Raw genomic sequence first — 23,633 nt, forward strand, 5'->3', positions numbered from 1 at the left:
CATTAGTTATTTGTAATTTTTATGTTATTCAAAGTGTCAAAACATTGCGTGGTGCGACCATCTGGCCATAATTGTTGTTTTGGAAACATCTTTGAAATTTCCCTAAATTTATTCAGATTAATTTTCTGCACTATTTGGCATGATTTCCAAAAGTGTTTTGCAATCTTGTATAAAACTGCAAAGCATTTCTGTTTTTTTTCCCATCATAATATACAAACAAACTGTGTTTGATGTTGTCCATCTTATGAAATATCATGTGGTGCGACCATCAAGAAAGTACCATTTTAGGACTTTTATATTGAAATCCATTCGAAGGTAGGACTTTGCATCATATACCAATTTGCCAAGGACTCATGGAAGCATCAAAAAGGTTTGGAAAAAAAATAACCATTTAGCAGGTGGAGTGTAGTTACCACATTTGGATATCATGTGGTATGACCTCAAAAAAAAAAAAATGAATATTAAGTTATTTCTACAACTATTCATTTTTTATTATAAATTTTATAGTGACCTTTTGTGGGAAGCTAGCTTGTTTTGATCAGTTGGCCAATTCTGTGCTTGTACATTTTGACTAAATTTAAAAAAAAAAATCATGTAGTGTGACCACTGTAGAGTGTTTTCCAATATAGATATGTCCCAGATTGGCAATTTTTGTGCCTTCTTATTTAAATGATGGTTTATATACATTAAATACTTTATTTTAGTATCATTTCAGCATAAGAATTGTTCAAATAGCCTGTTAAGTTCAGAAATAACTGGGGCTAAAGAAATGTCTGCAGTTAATGCCATGTGCTGCACTTTTCACAGATCTCTTTAAATATATGATAAAAGGTATTTATGTCATTTGGAGTGACCACTCATCATGTGGTGTGACCACTAAAAGCAATAACTCTATTCAATTAAAATAAAATATCTAACTTCTGTGGTTGAAATATAAATCACTCCTACAGTATGCTTAAGTGAAGGGTATTTTTAAAACATTTGTAGCAATTTTTATGGAGTTTACAGGAGAAAAAAGTAACTATAGAACAAAACATGAGATCATTATTTACAAAAAATGCAAATACGTTGTTTCTAAACGCTTTAATTATTAGAACATCTAAAAAAAAAATGTTAAGCATGTTAAGAAAATTTATTAATTTTAATATAAATCATGGTCACACCACATGACATTTTTTAAGGCTACGGCCAAATCATCTAGGAGGAAAAAACACTAAAATGTAACATTTTAATATGAATTTATATGTATTCAACATTCCTAATGTTTGAACAATTACAATATATGTTATTTTTTGTATTTTAAAATTGGCCTGTTGAAAATATGCATATTTTTTTATTTATTTTACAAGTCAGGACATTCTTTAATATAACTCGTCGTATACAACTAGGGTAGCTTGAGGATGAGAAAATCATAGGGTAATTTTCATTTTTGGGTGAACTATCCCTTTAAAAAAAAAGGGGTCCTCAAATAGTGGACTGCAGTCTAGTTATAAAGGCCAGGAAAATTCTCAGACACCACTGCTTTGGCTCTCGGCCCAATTACCTCATCTTGGATGACTATTTAGGAGTCTTATTTGTTTTTTACAAAGTACGACTAGTGCCTAGATCGAAATTTATAACTACTTAAAAAAAAGAATTGCCCGGACCTCTGCTGGGAAGGAAATTTAGAGACTGGACTTCTCGGAACAATAATTGATCGCCCCTGCTTTAAGGCAATCTATTATATAAAGTGCTATATAAATAAACATAACGTGACTTGACTGCCAAATTTCAGAGCTTGTGTAAACATATCCACATTGCTGTGATCACATGCTTTTAATTTCTGCTTTCCTATGGCTGTCTTTTTGGTGCAAAAAGCAATATAGAACTTCACCGTGAGTATTTCAGTGCCTTTAGAAGGAAAAATCTAAAAGGGCTTACCTATCTATACTGAGGTCCAGTTTGCACTGGTCTTTGAGTTGAGGCAGCAACTCCTCCTTAGACTGCCGAACAGTCATGCCCTTTGCGAACACAGTGTCCAAAAGGAACTTACAGGGCTGTCAAAAAAAAAAAAGCATGTTAAATATGCACAAACATTTTTTTTTTTGTCAATTCCAGAATATTAATTTCCAAAATTTTGGTTTCTCACCTCTGGGTCATTGACTAGCAGCTGGTACACCTTCACCCTGTATTCTCCTTTCTTCAGTGCACGTCCCAATCGAATCGTGATCTGTTCAACAGCAGAGCATTCAGTGTGTCAATTATGTGCCTCAAGTGGCGCCAAATGGAATTGCAAAAATAACCCAAGACATGTCAATCTAGCTGACTTTGCATGTTATTCTGGGACAGGATAAAGTAAATTTAGAATCTCACCTTGTTGTCATCAGAGAAAGAGGAGAGCGTCTCATTAAGCCGCACGCTCTCAAACTCCTGGTTGTTGGCATAAACTCGGAAGACCTTAAACTGTGTGGAAGGGACGCCAACAAAAGGCTCTAGATTCTGTTTGAATGCTGCCAGTGTGATCCTCTTGTCAACATGGACAAGTAAACCTGAAACAATCAACATTAACTTGTTTACTAAAATGTATGTCCAACAGAAACAGATGGATATTTAGTTTAAATGCTATTGAATTATTCAAATCAAATCACTACAATTCCTCAGAATTTAAACTCAAACTGTTTTTTCAACAAGGTTACCAGTCAATTGACTAAGGTTACACAATATTGGAAACAAAACTGACACACACTCACTCACACATACATATATTTACACATAAACACTTTATATATATTAAATTTTTGTATTATTAAAATGTCTTTGTACTCTGAATACTTTGAGTGCAAAACAGGGGTCAACCGATTATTGGCGCCGATATTAAGCATTTTTATGGTTATCGGTATCAGTCATTTTCAAAACCAATTTGCAAATAAAATTATTTAAACCATTTAAAGAATGTTTTTGTCAGAGCCCTTGTTATTCTTTATTTTGGCATTTAATTTTTTACACAAGATATATATATATCGGTTTAAAACATTGGTTATCGGTCTACTTGATCTGTAATAATCAGTATCAGCTTCAGCCCCGAAAAACACATATCCATAAACCCCTAGTGCAAACCATAATCTTTGGAATGAACGATTTGGGAAATACTTGATAAATGTAGCATTGGAAATGTATACTATAATAATACTACTGTTCAGTAAATTGCAGGAATTTAATTAAACAATTTGAATAACTTTATTTTATTTTACAGCAAGCTATACAATTACTGATATTTCACTCTAAATTTTAACATCAAACCATCAAGTTTTACCTTGGACGATTATTGGTGCTGATATTAAGCATTTTTATAGTTATCTGTATTGGTCATTCTCAAAACCGATTTGCCGATAAAATTATTTAAAGCATTTAACCCTTTGGGGTCTGAGGGTGTTTTGGGGCCCTGAAGCAGTTTTGACATGCCCTGACATGTGCTTTTGTATCTTCAAAACAAATTAAGTCTGATTACACTGTAACAATAATATGTAAGCAACATGAATATACATGTTTGTGTTTTTGAGAAAACAACGTTCATGTGTTTAGCGAAAAACTAAAAAAATTAAGTCATTGAAATAAGGCCATGAAACACATACAGATCATTTGTTCACTAGACTTTTGAGAACTGGATGTGGTAGGCTAGAGTTTTTTCTACAAAATGATCAAAAAAAATCACCTCGTTCACTCGTTCAGAGCAAACAATATATTGATGTAAATTTTCTAAAATTTGTGATCGAAAAGAAATATGCAAAGGAGTGGCAATGACCTTTTTTGTCAGATTCCTTGTTTATTCAAAATTTTGCCATTCATTTTCTATTTTATACTAGACATATATATCGGTTCAAAATATCGGTTATCGTCTATGTGATCTGTAAGCATTTTTATGGTTATTGGTCATTTTCAAAAACGATTTGCTGATAGAACACTTTAACGCATCTAATAAAAGTTTTTGTCAGAGCCCTCGTTATTCTAAATTTTGGTAATAAATTTCATTCTTACGCCAGATATATATTGGTTCAAAATATGCTATGGTTATCGGTCTACTTAACCTGTAATAATTGGATGATTTGGGAAATACTTGATAAATATAGTATTGGACATGTTTACTATTAAATTATAATAGTACTACTGTTCAGTAAAATGCAGGAATTTAATTAATATCAATCATTTTATTTTATATTATTTAGACATTTCAGTGTAAATTTTAACATTAAACCATCAAGTTTTACCTTGGCCGATTATTGGCGCTGATATTTAACATTTTTATGGTTATCGGCATTGGCCATTTTCAAAACCGATGTGCCAATAAAATAATTCAAAATATCGGTTATTGGTCTACTTGATCAATAATAATCGGTATTGGCACCAATTAACATATTGGTTGACCCCAGGTGCAAACCATCCTCTTAGGGATGAATGATTTGGGAATAATTGATAAATGTAGCATTGGATATTTGTCTTATTAAAGTATAATAATATTACAATATTACCGTTCGGTAAAATGCAGACATTTTATTAAACACTATCAATAATTTAATTCTATTTTAAAACAAGGTTTAAAATTACAGATATTTTAGTCTAAATTTTGACATTAAGTTGCCGGTTATCTAGGCAGTTTGGCAAATGAAATATATGTGCAGCATTATATGCAAGGTATATCAAAATAAAATCCTTTATGTGATTTTGCATTTTTTTTAATGAATAAAATATATTCCCTGCCATTTAAGACTGAAGCACGGCACTGTTCATTCAAAAAACTAAATCTTATCCTACGTTCACCTAAATAAAACAATAATCAATCAGAGAGACTTTACATTTCTGTCCTTCTCCAGATCCATCCTCCTGAGAGTTTGGCTCTGCTTTGAAGTACAGGTACTGGGCGTCAGCTTTGATTTTGCCGTTCTCATCGTACTCGCTGTCTGTGCCAGAGTCCTCTTCTGCCGTGTCCCACGTCTCCTTCTTCCCCTCGTGTGCTTTGGAGCGCCGGCTGCTGGTGATGCTGTGCGAGTCAAGGCCGTTAGCCAGTGGCAGCGGGCCGCTGTCCGCGTTACACAGCGTGTCGCTGCTGTGGCTGGAGCTCAGGATGTCACTGTCTACCGAGCTGGTGCTGCGGTCATTGTTGACGTCCGAGTCCGAGCGCTCCTCAGAGGGGAACTGGTTCTCCGTGTCTGATGCGACCCGTGTGCAGTTCTCCTTCTGGGAAGGCTGCGAGGCAGCGTCTGTCTCCTGTGCTGGTGACTCGATGTGCTCGAAGTCGCTGTGTTCTGAGCTCTTCTGACTGTCACTGGTGCTGGAGGATTGCTGCTGCTGCTGCTGCTGCTGTTGTTGTTGCTGTTGCTGTTGTTGTAAAGAAAGGTTCTTCAGCTTCTCCGTACTCTCTTCGAGAATGGCCTCTACTGACTTTCTGCTACTCTTCGCCCCATCAAAAGAGTCCTCAGAGTCAGCACTAGCTTTGGGGCAACTAGTTCTGTTGGCCAAAGAGCCTGGCGACTGCTCAGGCAGGGAGACAAACAGTCTGATTGTGTTTCCGTGCCGATCCAGGAGCTTCCACAAAACAGAGTCAGTGAAAACGGCCTGATGATCCGTTGAGTCTGAGCTCTCCACGAAAACCTGAGGATAAAAAAAGAGAATCTCAGCAAAAACCTCACTTTCAGAAAGGATCTTAAACACTTGTGAAACTTAGTTTTATAGGTTTTGGAACAGACTTGTAAGGCACAGGCAAGGACGGAATGTGAAGGCCTTTCAAAAATGTAGGTCAGCTAAAGATCGCAAAAATGTGGCAAAGTGCTAGGGCAGGACTTCTACAGTTAAACTTACTCTTGCAGCAAAACTAAAGTGGGCCAATTTAGTCCCAAGAAGTTTTCAAATAGCACAATTACAAGTATACTAACTAATACACTGATTTATACCCGAAATTAATTTTAAGTATACTACTTTTTTGGAATAGACTGCATATTCTGAAAGCTAAATAAATAAGCTTTTTTTAATGATGTATTTGTTAGGACAACTATTTGAAAATTTAAAATCTGAGGGGAAAAACGCCTTTACAGTTGTCCAAATGAAGTTCTTAGCCATGCATATTACTAATCAAAAATTAAGTTTAGATATATTTACATTAGGAAATTTCCAAAATATGTTCGCGGAACATGATCTTTACTTAATATCGTAATGATTTTTGACATAAAAGAAAAATCTATCAAATATACCTGTGCTACTGAAGACTGGGTTTGTGGTCCAGGGTCACATATTTAATACCAGAATGCATTGCATGTATTTTGTGCTTGTATATATTAAGAGGGATAATCAAATCTGCTGTATGAACATGAACTGTCGCATGTATGAAAAACATTTCAAAATCAGTAAAGTTCTACTTTAGTCAGGATACTGCCTTAGAAAGCAGCTGCCCATGTAGACAGTAAGTGTTATGCAAGTGAACCTTGTTACTCCTGAAGAAACCCTCTGCTTTCAGAGTCTTGTTGGGCACGTAAAGAAGTCGAAGGTCATTATAGCAGCGCTCTAAGACGACACGCATCGTCTCCGCACAAAGCCCAGTGGCCTGAGAACACACAACCAGGTGAAAAGACGTTAGATGGAAGCAGATATCTCAGCAGCTTTTGTCACTTTCCACAAATAGGGAACAAAACAATCCTTAAAAATGAAATTATTATTCTATTAAAATAAAAATGAAACAAGTTAAAATAAACATACATGAAACACAAAATATTTTTTAAAACATACACCATTAGTCAAATGTTTTTGGACAGTAAGATTTAAAATTTTTTTTTTTAAAGAAGTCTCTTCTGCTCACCAAGCCTGCATTTATTTGATCCAAAATACAGCAAAAGCAGTAATATTGTGAAATATTTGTACTATTTAATATAAATAGCTGCTTTCTATTTGAATATATTTTAAAATGCAATTTATTCCTGTGATCAAAACTGCATTTTCAGCATCATTACTTCAGTCATCAGCGTCACATGATCAGAAATCTATTTGCTAAATATTTGTATTATAATTATTATTATCAACATTTAAAACAGTTCTTTTTTTCAGGATTCTTTGATGATTATAAAGATCTGCATTTATCTGAAATAAAAAGCTTTTGTAACATTATACAATATGCCATTTAAAATCTTAAGTCAGTATTGGAGTCAGGAAATTATGGAAAGTAATACTTTTATTTTATCATCAAAAGTGATGATAAAAACATTTATGATGTTACAAAAGATTTCTCTTTCAGATAAATGCTGTTTTTCTGAACTTTCTATTAATTAAAAAATCCTAATAAAATCTACTCAGCTGTTTAACATAATAATAATGTTTTTTTTTTGAGCAGTAAATCAGAATATTAGAATAATTAATATGACTGGAGTAATGATGCTAAAAATTCAACTTTAAAATCACAGGTATACATTACATTTAAAAATATATTCAAATAGAAAAGTTATTTTAATTAGCAAAAATATTTCAAAATTGTACTGTTTTTTCTGTACTTTGGATCAAATAAATGCAGGCTTGATGAGCAGAAGAGACTTTAAAAAAAAACAAAAATCTTACTGTTCAAAAACTTTTGACTGGTAGGTAAAAAAAAAGTAAAGTAAAAAAAATAAAATTTCGCCTGTAATTCGAAATAGATAGCTTTGGTAATTCAATAAAAAAAGGGAAAAAAAATATAAAAAACTTGTACTATAAATTTAGGGGGGAACTTTATACACTAAAAATTTAGTGTTGGGTAATAGTTTATATAACACATCTAATTGTTCTTTTTCTAAACAACATTGGACTTAAATATTTATGGATCACAGTTTTTTAGCCTATTCATAGAAATCATAGGTTTATAGGTTATAGGTAACCCTTTATAGGTTAATGGAACCATGTATTCACTCAAAATGAGAATGAGAAAATAAGATTCTGTACCTGTGCAATGAGTTGCTTGAACTCTGTAATAGTCTGGTTGAGATAAGCCCTGACACTGACTGGAGCCGCAATAGACTCACTCTTCAGATCCACCACATGGACCTTCACCATCACCTCTGCAATGAACACACAAACATAGTCAGCAATTGACGGTGAGCCAGTCTTAAGAAGGATATCTGGTCAACCATAATGAGCACTGTAGAAATCAAAGAACAGCTAATTTTGGCACCTTGATTACAGATTTTTAGTTAGAGTATATTGCAAATGTTGTGCTCAGTAGATACCTCCAGGTTTGTAGGGCTGGAACACTTGGTCAGGCCTGCGGATCTCCAAAAGCAGGTCAAACATGTATGAAGATTTGACCCCGCCGAGTAGCAGACCCATAGGCATGTCTTCTTCCCCTTCATACGAACGTTCTAGATATTCATGAAACTCATCGTATTTGACCAATCGACAGCAGTCCAGTGGCACCACTCCCTCAAGATCCATCAGCTGAACACCCAGAGCACAATCACACAATGCACACAAACAAACACAAGAAACAATCAGTGATAAATTAAGACAGACTTAGACATTCTGATGCAGTGGTGAAATATAATTTCATTTTACACTCACCTTGTATGCCATTTCTGTTGCTTCTCTGAGAGTTTTGTCTTTGTGAACCTCTAGCTTATTCTCCATCATCATCATCTTCACTGGATGCATGCAGAAGAGCTTGATCTAATGGAAAAGGACAGAATAATAAGGCTCTATTCTCTGTCTACACAGGTCTTTCAAGGCTACAATATGAAACATCTCAGTTATTGACCATCACCACCATCAAATTTGTGACCCTGGACAACAAAACCAGTCAACAAGGGTCAATTTTTCGAAACTGAGATTTGTACATCATCTGAAACCTAAATAATTAAGCATTTCCATTTATGTATGGTTTGTTATATTTGGCTGAGATACAACTTGAAAATCTGGAATCTGAGGGTGCAAAAAAAATAAAAAAAAATCGAAATATTGAGAATACTTAATACCCTAATGATTTTTGGCATTAAAGAAAAATTGATCATTTAGACCCATACAATGTATTTTTGGCTAGTGCTACAAATATACCCTGTGCTACTTATTACATTTGCATTTGTGTTGCAATGCATTCTGTAACTTCTTAACACATGTAATGTAGCCTTAAATTAGGTTTCTGTAGAGTATAATTTAAGTCAAATTCCTCTGCATACTGCTTGGAACAGCTTTTGCGTTAAAAAATGCACCTGTGATGGCAAAAATGCTGCCTAGGTAGGCAGCTCATTAGGGTTTGGAACAGAGCCCAAGTCTCATCATGCAGATTACCTTGCATGTGTTGCGCTCAATCTCTCTTTGCCTCTTCTCCTGTTCTTCAGACTCTTTCTCTCGCTGCACCAGTCTTTTTATGTGTTCTGGAAAGTCCTCCACTTCCAAGAATTCTGCAAACAAAGACAGTCTATTCATTTCCAGAATCTCAGAGAGGGAGTGAGACCACTGTGAATGTTTTTTGATACTGAGGAAAAAATAAATTTGCAACATCCAATCCATGTTCATTTCTACTTCTTACTTGCATTCCTGGAGGGGTCTTTTAGTCTGTACATGAGCATATATGCATTTGTAGAGCTGTTGGGGAGATACAAAAGTAGAAGATAAAAATGGGCATTATAAAATACTTTACATTATGTGTTTTATAAGAGTATTTTGGCATTTAAAAGATCACAAATATAGAACTAGGAGGCTTCACACACCTGGCAAAGGCACTGGAGTAATAGCCTCTGCTCCCTGAGGATCCGCCATATGTCTTCCGGATGTCATCCTGCGTGATCTGGGATGCACACATGATGGCAATAACATAAATTACATTCTGTATTATAACTCTACAAACCCTGTATGGTTTCCTTTCTTTGTGTACAAACAAAAATGTATATAAATTTATATAGTTTTTTTTTAGATACACCACTAGTTAAAAGTTTTTGAACAGTAAAATGTTTAATGTTTTTTTAAAGAAGTCTCTTCTGCTCATCAAGTCTTCATTTATTTGATTCAAAGTACAGCAAAAAACAGTTAATTTTTTTTATATTTGTACTATTTAAAATAACTGCTTTCTTTTTGAATATATTTTAAAATGTAATTTATTCCTGTGATCAAAACTACATTTTCAGCATCATTAACTCCAGTCTTCAGTGTCACATGATCCTTCAGAAATCATTCTAATATGCTGATTTGCTGTTCAAGAAGCATTTTTTTTCCAATTATTATTAATATCAATATTTAAAACAGTTGAGTACATTGTTTTCAGGATTCTTTGATGAATAGAAAGCTACTAAAAAGCTTTTGTTAGATTATACACCGTACCATTCAAAAGGGGCGGGGGTATAGAAATTAATACTTTTATTTAGCAAAGATGCTTTAAATTGACCAAAAGTGATGATAAAGACATTTATAATGTTACAAAAGATTTCAGATAACTGCTGTTCTTCAGAAAATTCTATTCTTTCAAGAAACCTGAAAAAAACTATACTCAGCTGTTTTCAACACAATATTAACTGCAGCAAATCAGAATGCTTTCTAAAGGATCATGTGACTGGAGTAATGACTGGAATATCTTCAGCTTTGAAATCATAGGAATAAATGACATTTCAAAATACTCAATTAGAAACTTTATTTTAAATAGTAAAAATATTTTCAAAATGTACAGTTTTTCTGTACTGCTCAAGAACTTTTGACTTTTAGTGTATACAGTCAAACTCCAAAAAGTACCTAAATAAAGAAAACATTCTATGGCTGAAACGGAACAGAAATGTTGTGCGAAAAGCCCTTATATAGCGATGACTTAGGTTTTAGGCAAATTACTAACCTTGGACACTAGGGATGTGCCTAAATAGTAAATCTGTATTCAGAAAGGCAAGGAACCACTAAAGAACATTGTTAGCCGCTTGCTAGTGGTAGCCTGTTACATTACTGTACACAAATTCACTTACCATCTAAATTTGTAAAATGTGTGGCGAGTACTGCCGCTACATAGTAAAAACAGACTACGCGTGATCGCGAATCTCAAAAGTTAAAGTAAAAACCAAGTGCACATTCAAAGCGATTTCAACGTCCTGCGTACTAATAGCGGCTCCCTGGTGCCTGCAGTTTATATACTGTATAATTTCTCAACAATATTATTGCGAAAGAAAGCATTGACATGTATTTTTTCCCTCACATTTCATATATTTCATAGTACATGTCATTTCCGTTCCAAACACGGTATTCGGATTTTGGCACATCCTTATTTCGAACACTTTCATTAAAATTAGAATTAGGTTAAAAACTAATTTATTAATATGGTGGAATTTTTTAATAATGGGTTCTCCTGTGTGTATAAATACGAATGAGACCTAATCTTTTCATTTCTGTTCGAAATATTCTTTTAAGACTGATGCTAGCTGACTGACCTTGCTGACGTGCTGGTCATTGAAGCTGTACCACTGGCTGTCACTGAAGGACTTAATGCAGGCATAGTAGTGCCCACCTGCAGCACTCCCAGAATGCACCATGACCGAGAAGAGTTCAAAGGTCAAGGAGCTCTGTGAAGGAGACAAGAAAAAGCATGTTCGTCTTTCATCTTCCATAGTTCAATACAGCACTTCAGCGTTCAGAAAGGTTCAGAGAGGACATGAGGTAACCTTTGGTTTGAGCACCCGCTCTGCGCTGCTGGCGTTATCCAGACAGATGCCCTCATCCACGGCATCATCCGTGGAGAAATCATTGCTCATCTGGTCACTGTGGCAGCTTCCTTCATTCTCCGCCCCACTGTCAGTGCAGCTTTCTGTCTGAGGTGATTTCTGCAAAGTTAAAACATTTGATTAATGTTCTTGTTTGCAAAAACACAGAACAATTCGATCTTGACAAGCATTCTTAAAAATGCAATGCTCACAGAATAAAATGCTCAAAAAATATTGAACTAGCTGATCACACTATTTGACAAGTCCGTTCTTGGCTAGAGATGGGAATCATACGAATTGTAATGATTTTGGCTCAGGCGTCTCTTAATGATTAAGGTTGTTGTTAACGATTCTTTTAAATGTAATTAAACAATTGGAAATGAGAAATGTGACCTATACTTACTGTCCTCATTAGTCTGTTGCTAAATGTTGAGACCAAGGTCAATTTATTTGTAGTCCTTTTCACAGTATACTTTGTTTTAAAGCAGCTTTACAAAAAAAACATCTTAAAGAGCAGATCATATGGGTTTTTGAAAAAAAAATATCTCTTTTGAAGTTTGTAACGTAGCTATCCTTCAATGTAAACAGTCTGCAAAGTTGTTAATCAAAAAAAGTGCATGATAAAGATATTGCCTCTCAAAAGAAAGTTGACTCAGAGCCACCTTAACAAGTCATCATATTTTCAGATCTTTTGCCTGTTACGATATACGTCACTAGGTAACATATTAGCATAATCCCCGCCTGCCCACAAACACTTCCGCTAGTTTACATCATGTCAAGAAGACACTGTGTTCTGCATTGTGAAAGCAAGTTTGTTTTGTTTTCATTGCTGTATTAAAATTAATTTTTTCCATGATATCACAACAATACAATTTGAACCTTTTGTTGTGTACTCGTTATTTTACCAAGGACTGCTTCTCTAATCTTGTTGAGTTTAACGCCGGATTTGCTTAAAGGGATAGTTCACCCAAAAATGAAAATTTGATGTTTATCTGCTTACCCCCAATGCATCCAAGATGTAGGTGACTTTGTTTCCTCAGAAAAACACAAACGAAGATTTTTAATGAAAACCGGTGCAGTCTGCCAGCCTTATCATTGATGTGGATGGGCACCAAACCTTTAAAAGTAAACAAAAACATGCACAGACAAATCCAAATTACACCCTGCGGCTCGTGACGATACATTGATGTCCTAAGACACGAAACGATCGGTTTTTGCGAGAAACTGAACAGTATTTATATCATTTTTTACCTTTGATACACAGCCACGTCCATCTGTCATGAGCACGAGTTTGGCATCAGTCACGTCACATGAGCATGCGCTTCTGGCGTAGAATACGCAAACGCCGTAAAGGGAAATCAGTGAAAAGTCCCGGATGAGTTTGTGCAAGCAAACGTAATCTTTAAGCTTTAAATCGGTTTAAACAATCACGATACGCGCAAGGAATTACCATTTTGAATAGCCGCCGCTATACCCACAATCTCTGTACACTGTGTAAACAATGAGTGTCGTATTCATGCGACAGATCGCTTCCGGCGTTTGCGTATTCTACGACAGAGCGCGTGCACATGTGACGTGACTGATGCCAAACTCGTGCTCAGGAGAGATGGACGTGGCTGTGTATCAAAGGTAAAAAATGATATAAATACTGTTCAGTTTCTCACAAAAACCGATCGTTTCGTGTCTTAGGACATCAATGTATCATCACGAGCCGCAGGGTGTAATTTGGATTTGTCTGTGCATGTTTTTGTTTACTTTTAAAGGTTTGGTGCCCATCCACGTCCATGATAAGGCTGGCAGACTGCACCGGTTTTCATTAAAAATCTTCGTTTGTGTTTTTCTGAGGAAAAAAAATCACCTACATCTTGGATGCATTGGGGGTAAGCAGATAAACATCAAATTTTCATTTTTGGGTGAACTATCCCTTTAACCCCCTGGGGACGAAAAACGCCCTGGGGCGTTTTGAGGCAGTTTCCCAAAAGGAACTTTAATTACTTTGTCATTTCTGATTGTACAGATAAAAGCAGTACATCAGTCGAATCTGTAAAGGGTCTACTTTTATTTGTATATACTCACAAAATCAAAAAAACATTGTGATTTTGCAAAATAAAGAAAACAAAAAGGGTGTGCTGTCTGCCGCGTTGATCTCCGTGATCTTCATTCAGAAACGCGTCAGTAAAATAGACTATAACTCAGCCAATATGCAACACAGAGACATGAGCAATATGTCTAGACAAAGCTTGATATGTATACTTTTAAACGAAGTAAGTTTTACCAAAAACAAATATCCTGTGATAAAATAATCAATATGAAACCAACACGATGTCCAGTCTCTCCGGTCTGCTTCATTATTTTATAATTAGATCACGCCCACGAGCTGTTGCTATTCATATTCAAATCGTCCACGTGAGGGCGCCGCGCCAAAAGTAGACGCCCACATCACGGTAAACAAAGGAGAAACTTCGTTCAAGTTAGTCATTTCTGGAAGAAGACTCTGTCAGGAATAAAACGTACTTCAGAAGACATGAGTAAGTTTTTTTTTCTCTTATTAGCCTACTTGTTAGTTATTACTGTGACAGAATGTGCAAACATTTTACCAGTTAAGACTTTTTGCCAACTATAATTCCTGACTACAGCAAGTGAAACATTATAAAGTACGTTTCATTTCACTGCATCTAAATGACTCACGATTCCAGTATGTTTTTAATAGTCTGTTCAATAAAGAATGATGCAATATAAAGTTTATAGTGTTCACATTTAAGCTTAACAGTTATAATATAGCCTAGTTTCTATAAGATCATAATTATTTATTTAGTTATTAATGTATCTTACAACAGTAGGATGTAATATGAGGGTTTACACTTAGTGTATGTTTTGACAATATGTATTAATACTGTATTCTCGAATGGATGTTTAACACGATAAGCAATTTTTATTAGTTTCTCAGATATAAAATGTCCTTTTTACGTTTGTACAAAATGCGTGGGTCTATGACTACAAAATCATAATATATATATATAAATAAATAGTATGATGCTGCTGATATTAACATGCTCACAGATGTTTTGTTTTGTTGTTTTTAGTGATTGGAAACCTGCTCAACACATGAATCCTGCTGACATTTACTTGAGTCTCCTCAAACTGTTTTCCTGAGAGCACTGTACCATCTTCAGATGTTAAAGAAGTTCACAAGTGAATCTCAAGTTATTTTTCTTGATAAATAAATCTATTCAAAATAAGCTACAAACATATTTTGTCCTTATATTCCTCCTTCATTCATTCCTTTGTTCCTCTCAGTCATCTGACTGAATAACTAATTATGCGGCTCATTATGCAGGTCTTTGTCTTCTCAGGTGTGAATCACAGCATTATTCATGATCATTCACGCCTTCTTCGCATACAGCTATTCTAAACAAAAAGTGTCTTCAAAAATTTAAATCAATATACTGTTTTGTGTAAACAAGTGAACGAGATGATTTTCACATCATTTGATAGAAAAAACTCTAGCCTAACACATCCAGTTCTCAAAGTCTTGTGAACAAATATTCTGTATGTGTTTCATGACTTTATTTCAGTGACTTCAAAAATTTTGTTTTTCACTAAGCACGCATAAACGTTGTTTTCTCAAAAACACAAACATGTACATTCATGTTGCTTACATATTATTGTAGCCCAAATTGTGCTGATTACAATATAATCAGATTTGGGCCATTCATATGTTTTTAAGATACTGAAAAAAGCACAAATGTCAGGGCATGTCAAAACTTCTTCAGGGCCCAAAACACCCTCAGTCCCCAGAGGGTTAATGCTCGCCAATGACGATAGCGAGCGTTAACGGTGTGTTCACACGGGGCGTCAGCGTCAACGCTTCCCATTGATTTTGAATGGGTGACGTCAAGCGTTGCCGAAAAGAATTGTGGATCCGTCGGCGGCACTTCACTTGCGTTGCTCGCGGCAGAATTTTTCAACTTCTGCCGCGAGCAACGCCAGTGAAGCGCCGCCGACGGAAGCGTCAGCCAATCAGGATCGCTCTATGCAAATACAGTAGCCAGGCGACAGCCAATCACGTTCGTCCTGTTCAAGAGCAGCAAACGGTCTAATTTCATTGGCTGACACTGCTATGACCATGGCGTCAGTGCCAAACTTCAGCCACGCCTTCCGTCGAGCGTTGACGCTGACGCCCCGTGTGAACGTACGGTTAGTCTTTATCTTTGTTGGTCTTTATCTGGACCAACAAGCATCTCCCAACCACAAGTTGTAAGTACGGTCGATACCTTATGTGTACATTTTTAATTGAGTGTTCCAAATATCATGTTTTTTGTGCTAATATTTTATGTATACCTAGTGTCGCTTTAGGTTTCCAGGTAAACCACAATATTACTGTCTTACTGAAGTAGTTCTGGTAATTCGCTGTGAACCCACTATTTCCTAAGAATGTATCGATTAATGTAGACTGTCGTTATAATTACTTTTACTACGTTTAATAATAAATAATGTAGACATATTTTGGTTTGCAAACTGTATCGTTTCATTAGTTATTCATGTTAGTACTCGGCTAACATATTCATCATTACGTTAACTTAAGCTGTGGGCCCGATTCGCTTGCATGAGTGTTAAACAAATGTTGTTGTTTTTTATGTTATTTTAAGAAAGGATTGGAGCACTATATTTTTGTTTTATGTAAAAGTGCATGCTTTGTCAATGGTAGCACTCGCTAACTTGCTCAACTACTCCTCTCTGTACCAAATCACAACAGACTTGGAATCGTTTCAAAATCATTTACAAATGACTCTAATATTAAATGTATATTCTGAGAAAATTACAATGTTTTCTGACCTTAGATGCATTGAAACCTGTTGTAGGGGACTCCAATATTAGGACACTTAAAAAAAAAAACATATGACCTGCTCTTTATTGTTTATGATATAATATCTTCCTGCCTTATAGTCACATTTAGCAGATTAGAGCTGGGTGATAATATAGATTACATTTTGTGACACAATCAAGCAGTTGAGATATGCTATACTACATATCACCGCGAGTATACTTTATGTACGCATATAAAGCTTTATATAATTATATTTGCAGTCCAACTTTTAATGCAGTCCAACTTTAAAGGGTCATGAAATACTAAACTTCTTTTCCCGAGATTTTAACAAAGGTGTTTGTGTTGCACATCATTTTTTTTTTTTTTTGCCTTTCGGGTTTAAAATGGACATTGTGCTGTGATGTGGCAAATGACTGTAGTACTTTGATGACGCATTGGTGTCACATAGTTATTCATGAGACTGCATGCCCTTATGCTACGAGAAGCTGGTTCTTACAACTCATTGTTATAACCAATCAACAGCATATAAATAAGCCTTAAAAATTATTAAACAGCATGCTCATATATGTTTCTGATGCATAGTACAAATGCAAACTGCTGTGCATTTATTTATGCATGAAATTATAGTGGTCACGGTCACATGTGTTTACATAGGCATTTTAAAACTCAAAATGCACATTTTTAAACCATTTTATTACATGAAGTTGAAAAGTTTACATCCCCCTTTCAGAATCTGCTAAATGTTAACTATTTTACCTAAATCAGAAGGATCACACAAAATGCATGTTATTGTTTATTTAGTACTGACCTGAATAATATATTTTACATGAAAGATGTTTAAATATAGTCCACAAAAGAAAATAGTTGAATTTACAAAAATGACCCTGTAATAGACATCTGTAATAGTTCCCTCAGTTGTCCTCAGTGTGAAAATATGCATCTCAAAATCATACAGCCATTGTTGGAAAGGGTCCAAATACACAAAAATGCTGGAAAGCCAAAGAATTTGTGGGACCTGAAGGATTTTTCTGAAGAACAGCAGGCAGTTTAACTCTTCAGGATAAATAAGGAACTATCACTAAGCAAAAAACAGCTGTGGATTATTCAGGTAATAATTATTCATTATTACACAGTATTAAGTATGTGAACAATATGTAAACTTTTGAACAGGGTCATTTTTATAAATTCAACTATTATTTTCTCTTGTGGCCTATATGCAAACATCTTTTGCATGAAATATCTTATTCAGGTCAGTACTAAATAAACATGCATTTTGTATTATCCTTCTCATTTTGGTAACATAATGAACACTTTGCAGATTCTGAAAGGGGGTGTAAACTTTTGACCTCAACTGTAGGTCTGTTCACAACAATCTCCTTTATGAAATTTAATCTCAAATAGTCACAAAAGACACATCTGAGATGTTAATACTAGGTGTAAAGAGGGTAGACCAGATCATCAGTTTATTAATTATGGACTAATTATGGATTATGGTATACAAGCACTCAAAGAAAAGACAGCATAAAGCTGCATCTTACCTCGTCCTCAACATCGATGAAGGGGCTCATGTCCAGCTCCTCTGGGAAGGTCATGCGGTCATTGAGTTTAATGCGGTGCATAGTGGTGTAATCAAAGTCGAAGCGTTTCAGCTGCAGAGTCAGCAGGTATGGGAAATGGAGGAATCTCAGACCCTGGAGACAAAAAACCCACTGCATCAGAAACTGAAATGTGGTACAGGACTTGACAATGATCGTCTGTGATCTAAATCACCTTGCGGGCGTCACATTTCTTTTTGCAGCGCTCACAGAAGTATTGGTTGGGACCATCGAGAGTCTCAGGCTGGACGAAGGCTTGCAGGGCTTCTTCCTGTTAAACAAAAATCAGTCGACAATGAGGACAAACATATTGATCAAAGTTCAATGAGGTTGCCACTAAAGAACTATTTAGACAACTATTGTTTCAGAGTGCCACTTTTTTCTACATTTTCATTTGGACATTGCATTTGACATTTAGCATCAGTGTTGTCACTGTTAACAAAACTATGGACAGAATTGCAAAATCAGGTCAAAAAATTGTATTTACTGTATAACGTGGAACATCATGGAATTTAGTTATTTATATATGTGACCCTGGACCACAAAACCAGTCTTAAGTCGCTGGGGTATACTTGTAGCAATAGCCAAAAATACATTGTATGGGTCAAAATTATTGATTTTTCTTTTATGTCAAAAATCATTAGGATATTAAGTAAAGATCATGTTCCATGAAGATTTTTTGTAAAATTCCTACTGTAAACCTATCAAAATGTAATTTTTGATTAGTAATATGCATTGTTAAGAACTTAATTTGGACAAATTTAAAGGTGATTTTCTCAGTATTTTGATTTTTTTGCACCCTTAGATTCCAGATTTTGTATCTCGGCCAAATATTGTCCTATCCTAACAAACCATATATCAATAGAAAGCGTATTTATTGAGCTTTCATATGATGTATATATCTCAGTTTTGTAAAATTTTACCTTATGACTGGTTTTGTGGTCCAGGGTCACATATGAATCCTGCATGTTATGCGTGTCTCTGTATGAATTAATGGCGCCGGAAAGACGCATAATTTAATTTAACTACATACATACTGAAGCATGCATGATTCTTGGCCGTTTGTCAGCCTCTGTCACCTCAATATATGAGTACATGAATACATAAACATGATCTCTAGAACTGCCCCGATAGCCACTTCATAAGCATTTTACCATTACTTTTGAGAAAAACCATCGTCATATTTTATACAAACAGAAATGTAAAGGTCTTCATAGCAACCTGTCAAAATAATAGTTTGGTTAAACTTAACAGCTATATTTCTTAATGTAATAATAGTGCTACTGCTACTAATAAAAATATTATTGAAATAATATTTAAGGAATATTTACCAGAAAATTGTAAATACACAACATCTTTTCTAAAAACAACAAAAAAAGAAATATGATAAAAATATAATATATTTTTTTAATCTAATTAATCTTTATAAAATAATTAGACATGCTTTTAATTATTAAAATTGAATAAAACTATTAAAATGGAATCCAGAAAATGAATGGAAAAAAGATTCACAGAATTTGATAAAAATAAAACAGAATGAGAAAAATAATAAAACGCATTTCATAGGACCTTAAAAATAAACTTTTGTTAAACTTTTAATAAACTGCTATCACATTCTGTAAGTTCCGTCATTTCACTTAAAGGATAACTATTGCCAAAATGCAACCTGGGCTGGTTTTTTTTTTTACTGTAAACGAGACAAACTTATATCTAAAAGCATAATTACGACAAACGAGCCGTTTTTGAGATTGACCGTGATTTCATTTTGTGGTCAATGGCCGGTGAATGGGAGTACTAGGGGCATAACTTTGAGCGCATCAAAATCGATATTTTTACAACAGTAAGAAGGCTCGACACACCATGAAACTTTGCTTGAAGTATCGCCTGTGTCTCTACACATGAACTCGAGCATTGAGAACATTGTTTTTGTACACAGAGTTTACTAAAAAGAAAGTTTTTGAACAACTCACTTACACTGTTTGAGTTTCCGCTCGCGGCCGTCTTGCCAGTCAAGAAGTGTCGATCTCCGAATGCGAGGAGAGTAAAGATGGATAGCTCCTAAAGCATATTTCCATATAAATGCAAGGCTAATTCGTTGTTTTGTTGCAAGTGAAAAACAATATTAACCTTCTAGTTGTAAAATGAGCCTCATATAAGCCTAATATTTCGTCCTATGGAGTCCATTCATTCGCATTCGGAGATCGACACTTCTTGACTGGCAAGACGGCTGCGAGCGGAAACTCAAACAGTGTAAGTGAGTTGTTCAAAACTTTCTTTTTTAGTAAACTCTGTGTACACAAACAATGTTCTCAATGCTCGAGGTCATGTGTAGAGACCCAGGCGAAACTTCGAGCAAAGTTTCATGGTGTGTCGAGCCTTCTTAGTGTTGTAAAAATATCGATTTTGATGCGCTCAAAGTTATGCCCCTAGTACTCACATTCACCGGCCATTGACCACAAAACAAAGTCACGGTCAATCTCAAAAACGGCTCGTTTGTCGTAATTATGCTTTTAGATATAGGTTTGTCTCGTTTACAGTAAAAAAAAAAAAAACAATCCAGGTTGCATTTTGGCAATAGTCATCCTTTAATTAGACATGCATTGATTAATATTTTTTAATGTAACCAAATAGAGTCTAGAAAAATTTAAATGGAAAAACGTGGAATTTGGGAAGACACACATTTATTTAATTTGTGTCATTGTTTTATTGTATTTGTCCTTTAGTTTTCGACTTGCATCTATGTTCTTATTATTAATAACAAAGATAAAACTTTGCCTGTTGTTTCACGTTTTTGTAATAGTATCGGTTCAGTAGTAGTATCGAGATATTTTAGTCAGGTATCATATCGAAGTCAAAATGTTGATCTTGTGACAACACCACTTCCTTGGCAACAAACTGAAATAAAATACATTTACGTTTTAAAATTACTAAAACTGAAATAGAAATAAATTAAAACTAAACAGAATTTACAACAAAAACTAATAATTTTTTTTCCCAAATTAAAATAAAAACTGAAACACACTAAATGAAAAATCTAAGATATAAATAAATGACATGTTACTATACAAATAATTTAAAATAAGATTAAGACTTTGGATGACAATTATTGTCATGTTTCTTGTTTGCTTGTTAAGACTAATGTACAATAGTAGCTCTTAGCATATAGCAATGGTCATATTTTCAACAGTAATAAACTCAACAAACTAAAATCTGTTGTGCATATAAAACAATTAAAAGCTTAATACTGCATCTGCTTGTTAGCAATACTGCAACAGCTACAAAAATTGAGCATAATGACAGCCGGACGCACCACACTGCCAAAAGCCTGGCTGGCCCCGAAGGGCCTGATGACCAGAGGGATGTCCAAGTACGTGTCAATCCTCCAGCTCTCATAGCCACACTCCAAACAGCGCACATAGTCCTTCAGTTTGCCCTGGTAAAGCTGGTTGATCAGGTCAGCCTGGAAAAAAACAAAAGACAGTACATCAAAACACTGCCTACATGACTAAACACAAAAAAAAAACTGTTCAGTAAACACCCAAACATTCAGAACAAAACAGTCGATCCAACATAGAAAATTTATTAAACAAGCATTTGCAACGCATATAATATTAGCTTAATTTGGGTGAAAAGTTTAGTTGAAAAGTGACTTCGGTGTGTCCTGTGCATTAATGACGGCAGCACTTCAACTGCATGAGCTCTGAAACTTTGTGTAAAACCTGATGATCATGTTCTTCAGCATGATTAGAGAATGAACCAAAAAGAATCTTGTGCTTCAACAGAAATCAGTACATCTGTACAAAGAGTTCACATGATCAGAGTAATAGATTTGCATTCATTTGATGAAATATGGATATTTTTCTTACACAAATGCATCAATTTACTAGCCTGGAAAAATCCAGACCCTAATCTATTAAGATTAAGGGTCTGGGATCGAGCAATGAAAAGGACCTAACTCGAGGGGCGGCACCAAGCGTGCATTTGAAACTCTTACTGAACGCAATTGGATAACGCCACGACCAATCACAACAACACATGATGTGACGTATCCAGAGCGACGGTGAACATATAAGAGTGGATTTCAATGTTATAACATAAACAATGTGACAAGATTAATAACTATTAATTACGACAGCCGAATCAACCTCATAAAACAATTAGGTCCGATCAAACTATTCATTATATCAACTAATATGTGGATGGACACTAGCGTTTCATTCAGCAGCGAGACATATCGTCCTGTTCAAGTTAGGGTCCTGTATTACTATTGAATAGTTCAGTTTTTCGTTACAGTAAGTTTACCAAGTGACTTGTACCATTTGTAAATGAGATGGACCTCATCCACCACAATCCCGATCTGGTTGTCCCGGTAGACCTTGTTCGATAACATTTATCGCCACTTCTTTTTTAACAGCCAAGTCTCGAGATTGCCGAATGCTATCTGGCATTGCCCGCTTCGGATCTGTTCCTCTTCGTGCTTAACTACCAGCGGAGCTAACTGATAGATTAAACTCTTGCCGTATCCAGTCGGCAAAACAGCAAAAACGTCCTTCTTGCAAAGGAACGATTCGAGCGCGGTTTTATTTTCTCTTTTAAATAAAAAGCCAAGTCTTACTCGGTCATTGTAGCGGCCAAAGCTGTTTCAAACAACTGGTGTTCATCTGTAGATCTCTTTCAATGTTTACTAAATGATTCCGGACGTCGTAGCGCTGTCGTCATCAGATTAGCTCGCCTCTGGCCCGCCTACATCAGATACACCGATTTGATTGGTTCCCAGAATTGCTTACGTATTGCAGTAACGTGCATCATTGCTCGATGCCAGAGTGTCTTGCAGAGACAATTCAAATTGTGCTCTCGCGAGACCTCTGGATTTCCAGGGTATCAATTTACCTCAGAAGGCCTTTATTAACCCCATAAAGCTTTGTGGAGCACTTTTAATGATAGATGCATTATATTGGACAAATAATCAGTCATTCACTGCCATTATAAAGCTTGGAAGAGCCCAGACATTTTTTTTTTGATTGTATAAGTCTGAAAGAAGAAAGTCAGACACTACCAGTCAAAAGTTTTTGAACAGTTTTTAGAGTTTTTAAAATATTTCTAATGTTTTTAAAGATTTGTAATGTTTTTAAAGAAGTAATTTCTGCATTTATTTGATCCAAAATACAGCAAAAGCAGTAATATTGTAAAATATTTTTACTATTTAAAATAGTTCAATATATATTATAAAATGTAATTTATTCCTGTAATTAATTTTTGGGGGGGAAAGAAAGAAATTAATACTTTTTTAGCAGGGATGCTTTAAATTGATGAAAAGTGATGATAAAGACATTTATAAAGTTACAAAAGATTTCTGTTTTAGATAAATGCTGTTCTTCCGAACTTTCTATTCATCAAAGAAAGCTGAAATTTTTTTTTTACTCTGTTTTTTACGCTGTGTTCAACATCTTGATAATAAATGTTTTTTGAGCAGCAAATCAAAATATTAGATTGATTTCTGAAGGATCTGATGTGACTGGATTAATAATGCTAAAAATTCAGATTTAAAGATCACAG

The 23,633-nt window shown here is 35.0% G+C and overlaps 1 protein-coding gene across 2 annotated transcripts in view; it reads right to left on the minus strand.

Moving 5' to 3' along the window:
• usp47 (ubiquitin specific peptidase 47) overlaps positions 1–23,633 on the minus strand; it is a 52,892-nt gene that overhangs the window by 5,057 nt on the left and 24,202 nt on the right. For both annotated transcript variants that reach the window (XM_073835669.1, XM_073835670.1), the window contains 16 exons: positions 21,388–21,537; positions 18,253–18,348; positions 18,021–18,173; positions 11,616–11,774; positions 11,385–11,516; positions 9,693–9,769; positions 9,512–9,567; positions 9,271–9,383; positions 8,548–8,652; positions 8,217–8,424; positions 7,933–8,048; positions 6,452–6,571; positions 4,830–5,625; positions 2,353–2,528; positions 2,129–2,209; positions 1,921–2,036 (listed from right to left, as the gene is read on the minus strand). In XM_073835669.1, the coding sequence (XP_073691770.1) occupies positions 1,921–2,036; positions 2,129–2,209; positions 2,353–2,528; positions 4,830–5,625; positions 6,452–6,571; positions 7,933–8,048; positions 8,217–8,424; positions 8,548–8,652; positions 9,271–9,383; positions 9,512–9,567; positions 9,693–9,769; positions 11,385–11,516; positions 11,616–11,774; positions 18,021–18,173; positions 18,253–18,348; positions 21,388–21,537 (2,654 nt within the window). The remainder of the gene's footprint in view (positions 1–1,920; positions 2,037–2,128; positions 2,210–2,352; positions 2,529–4,829; positions 5,626–6,451; positions 6,572–7,932; positions 8,049–8,216; positions 8,425–8,547; positions 8,653–9,270; positions 9,384–9,511; positions 9,568–9,692; positions 9,770–11,384; positions 11,517–11,615; positions 11,775–18,020; positions 18,174–18,252; positions 18,349–21,387; positions 21,538–23,633) is intronic.

This window comes from Garra rufa, chromosome 3, assembly GCF_049309525.1.
Source record: "Garra rufa chromosome 3, GarRuf1.0, whole genome shotgun sequence".
NCBI classification, from domain to species: Eukaryota; Metazoa; Chordata; class Actinopteri; order Cypriniformes; family Cyprinidae; genus Garra; species Garra rufa.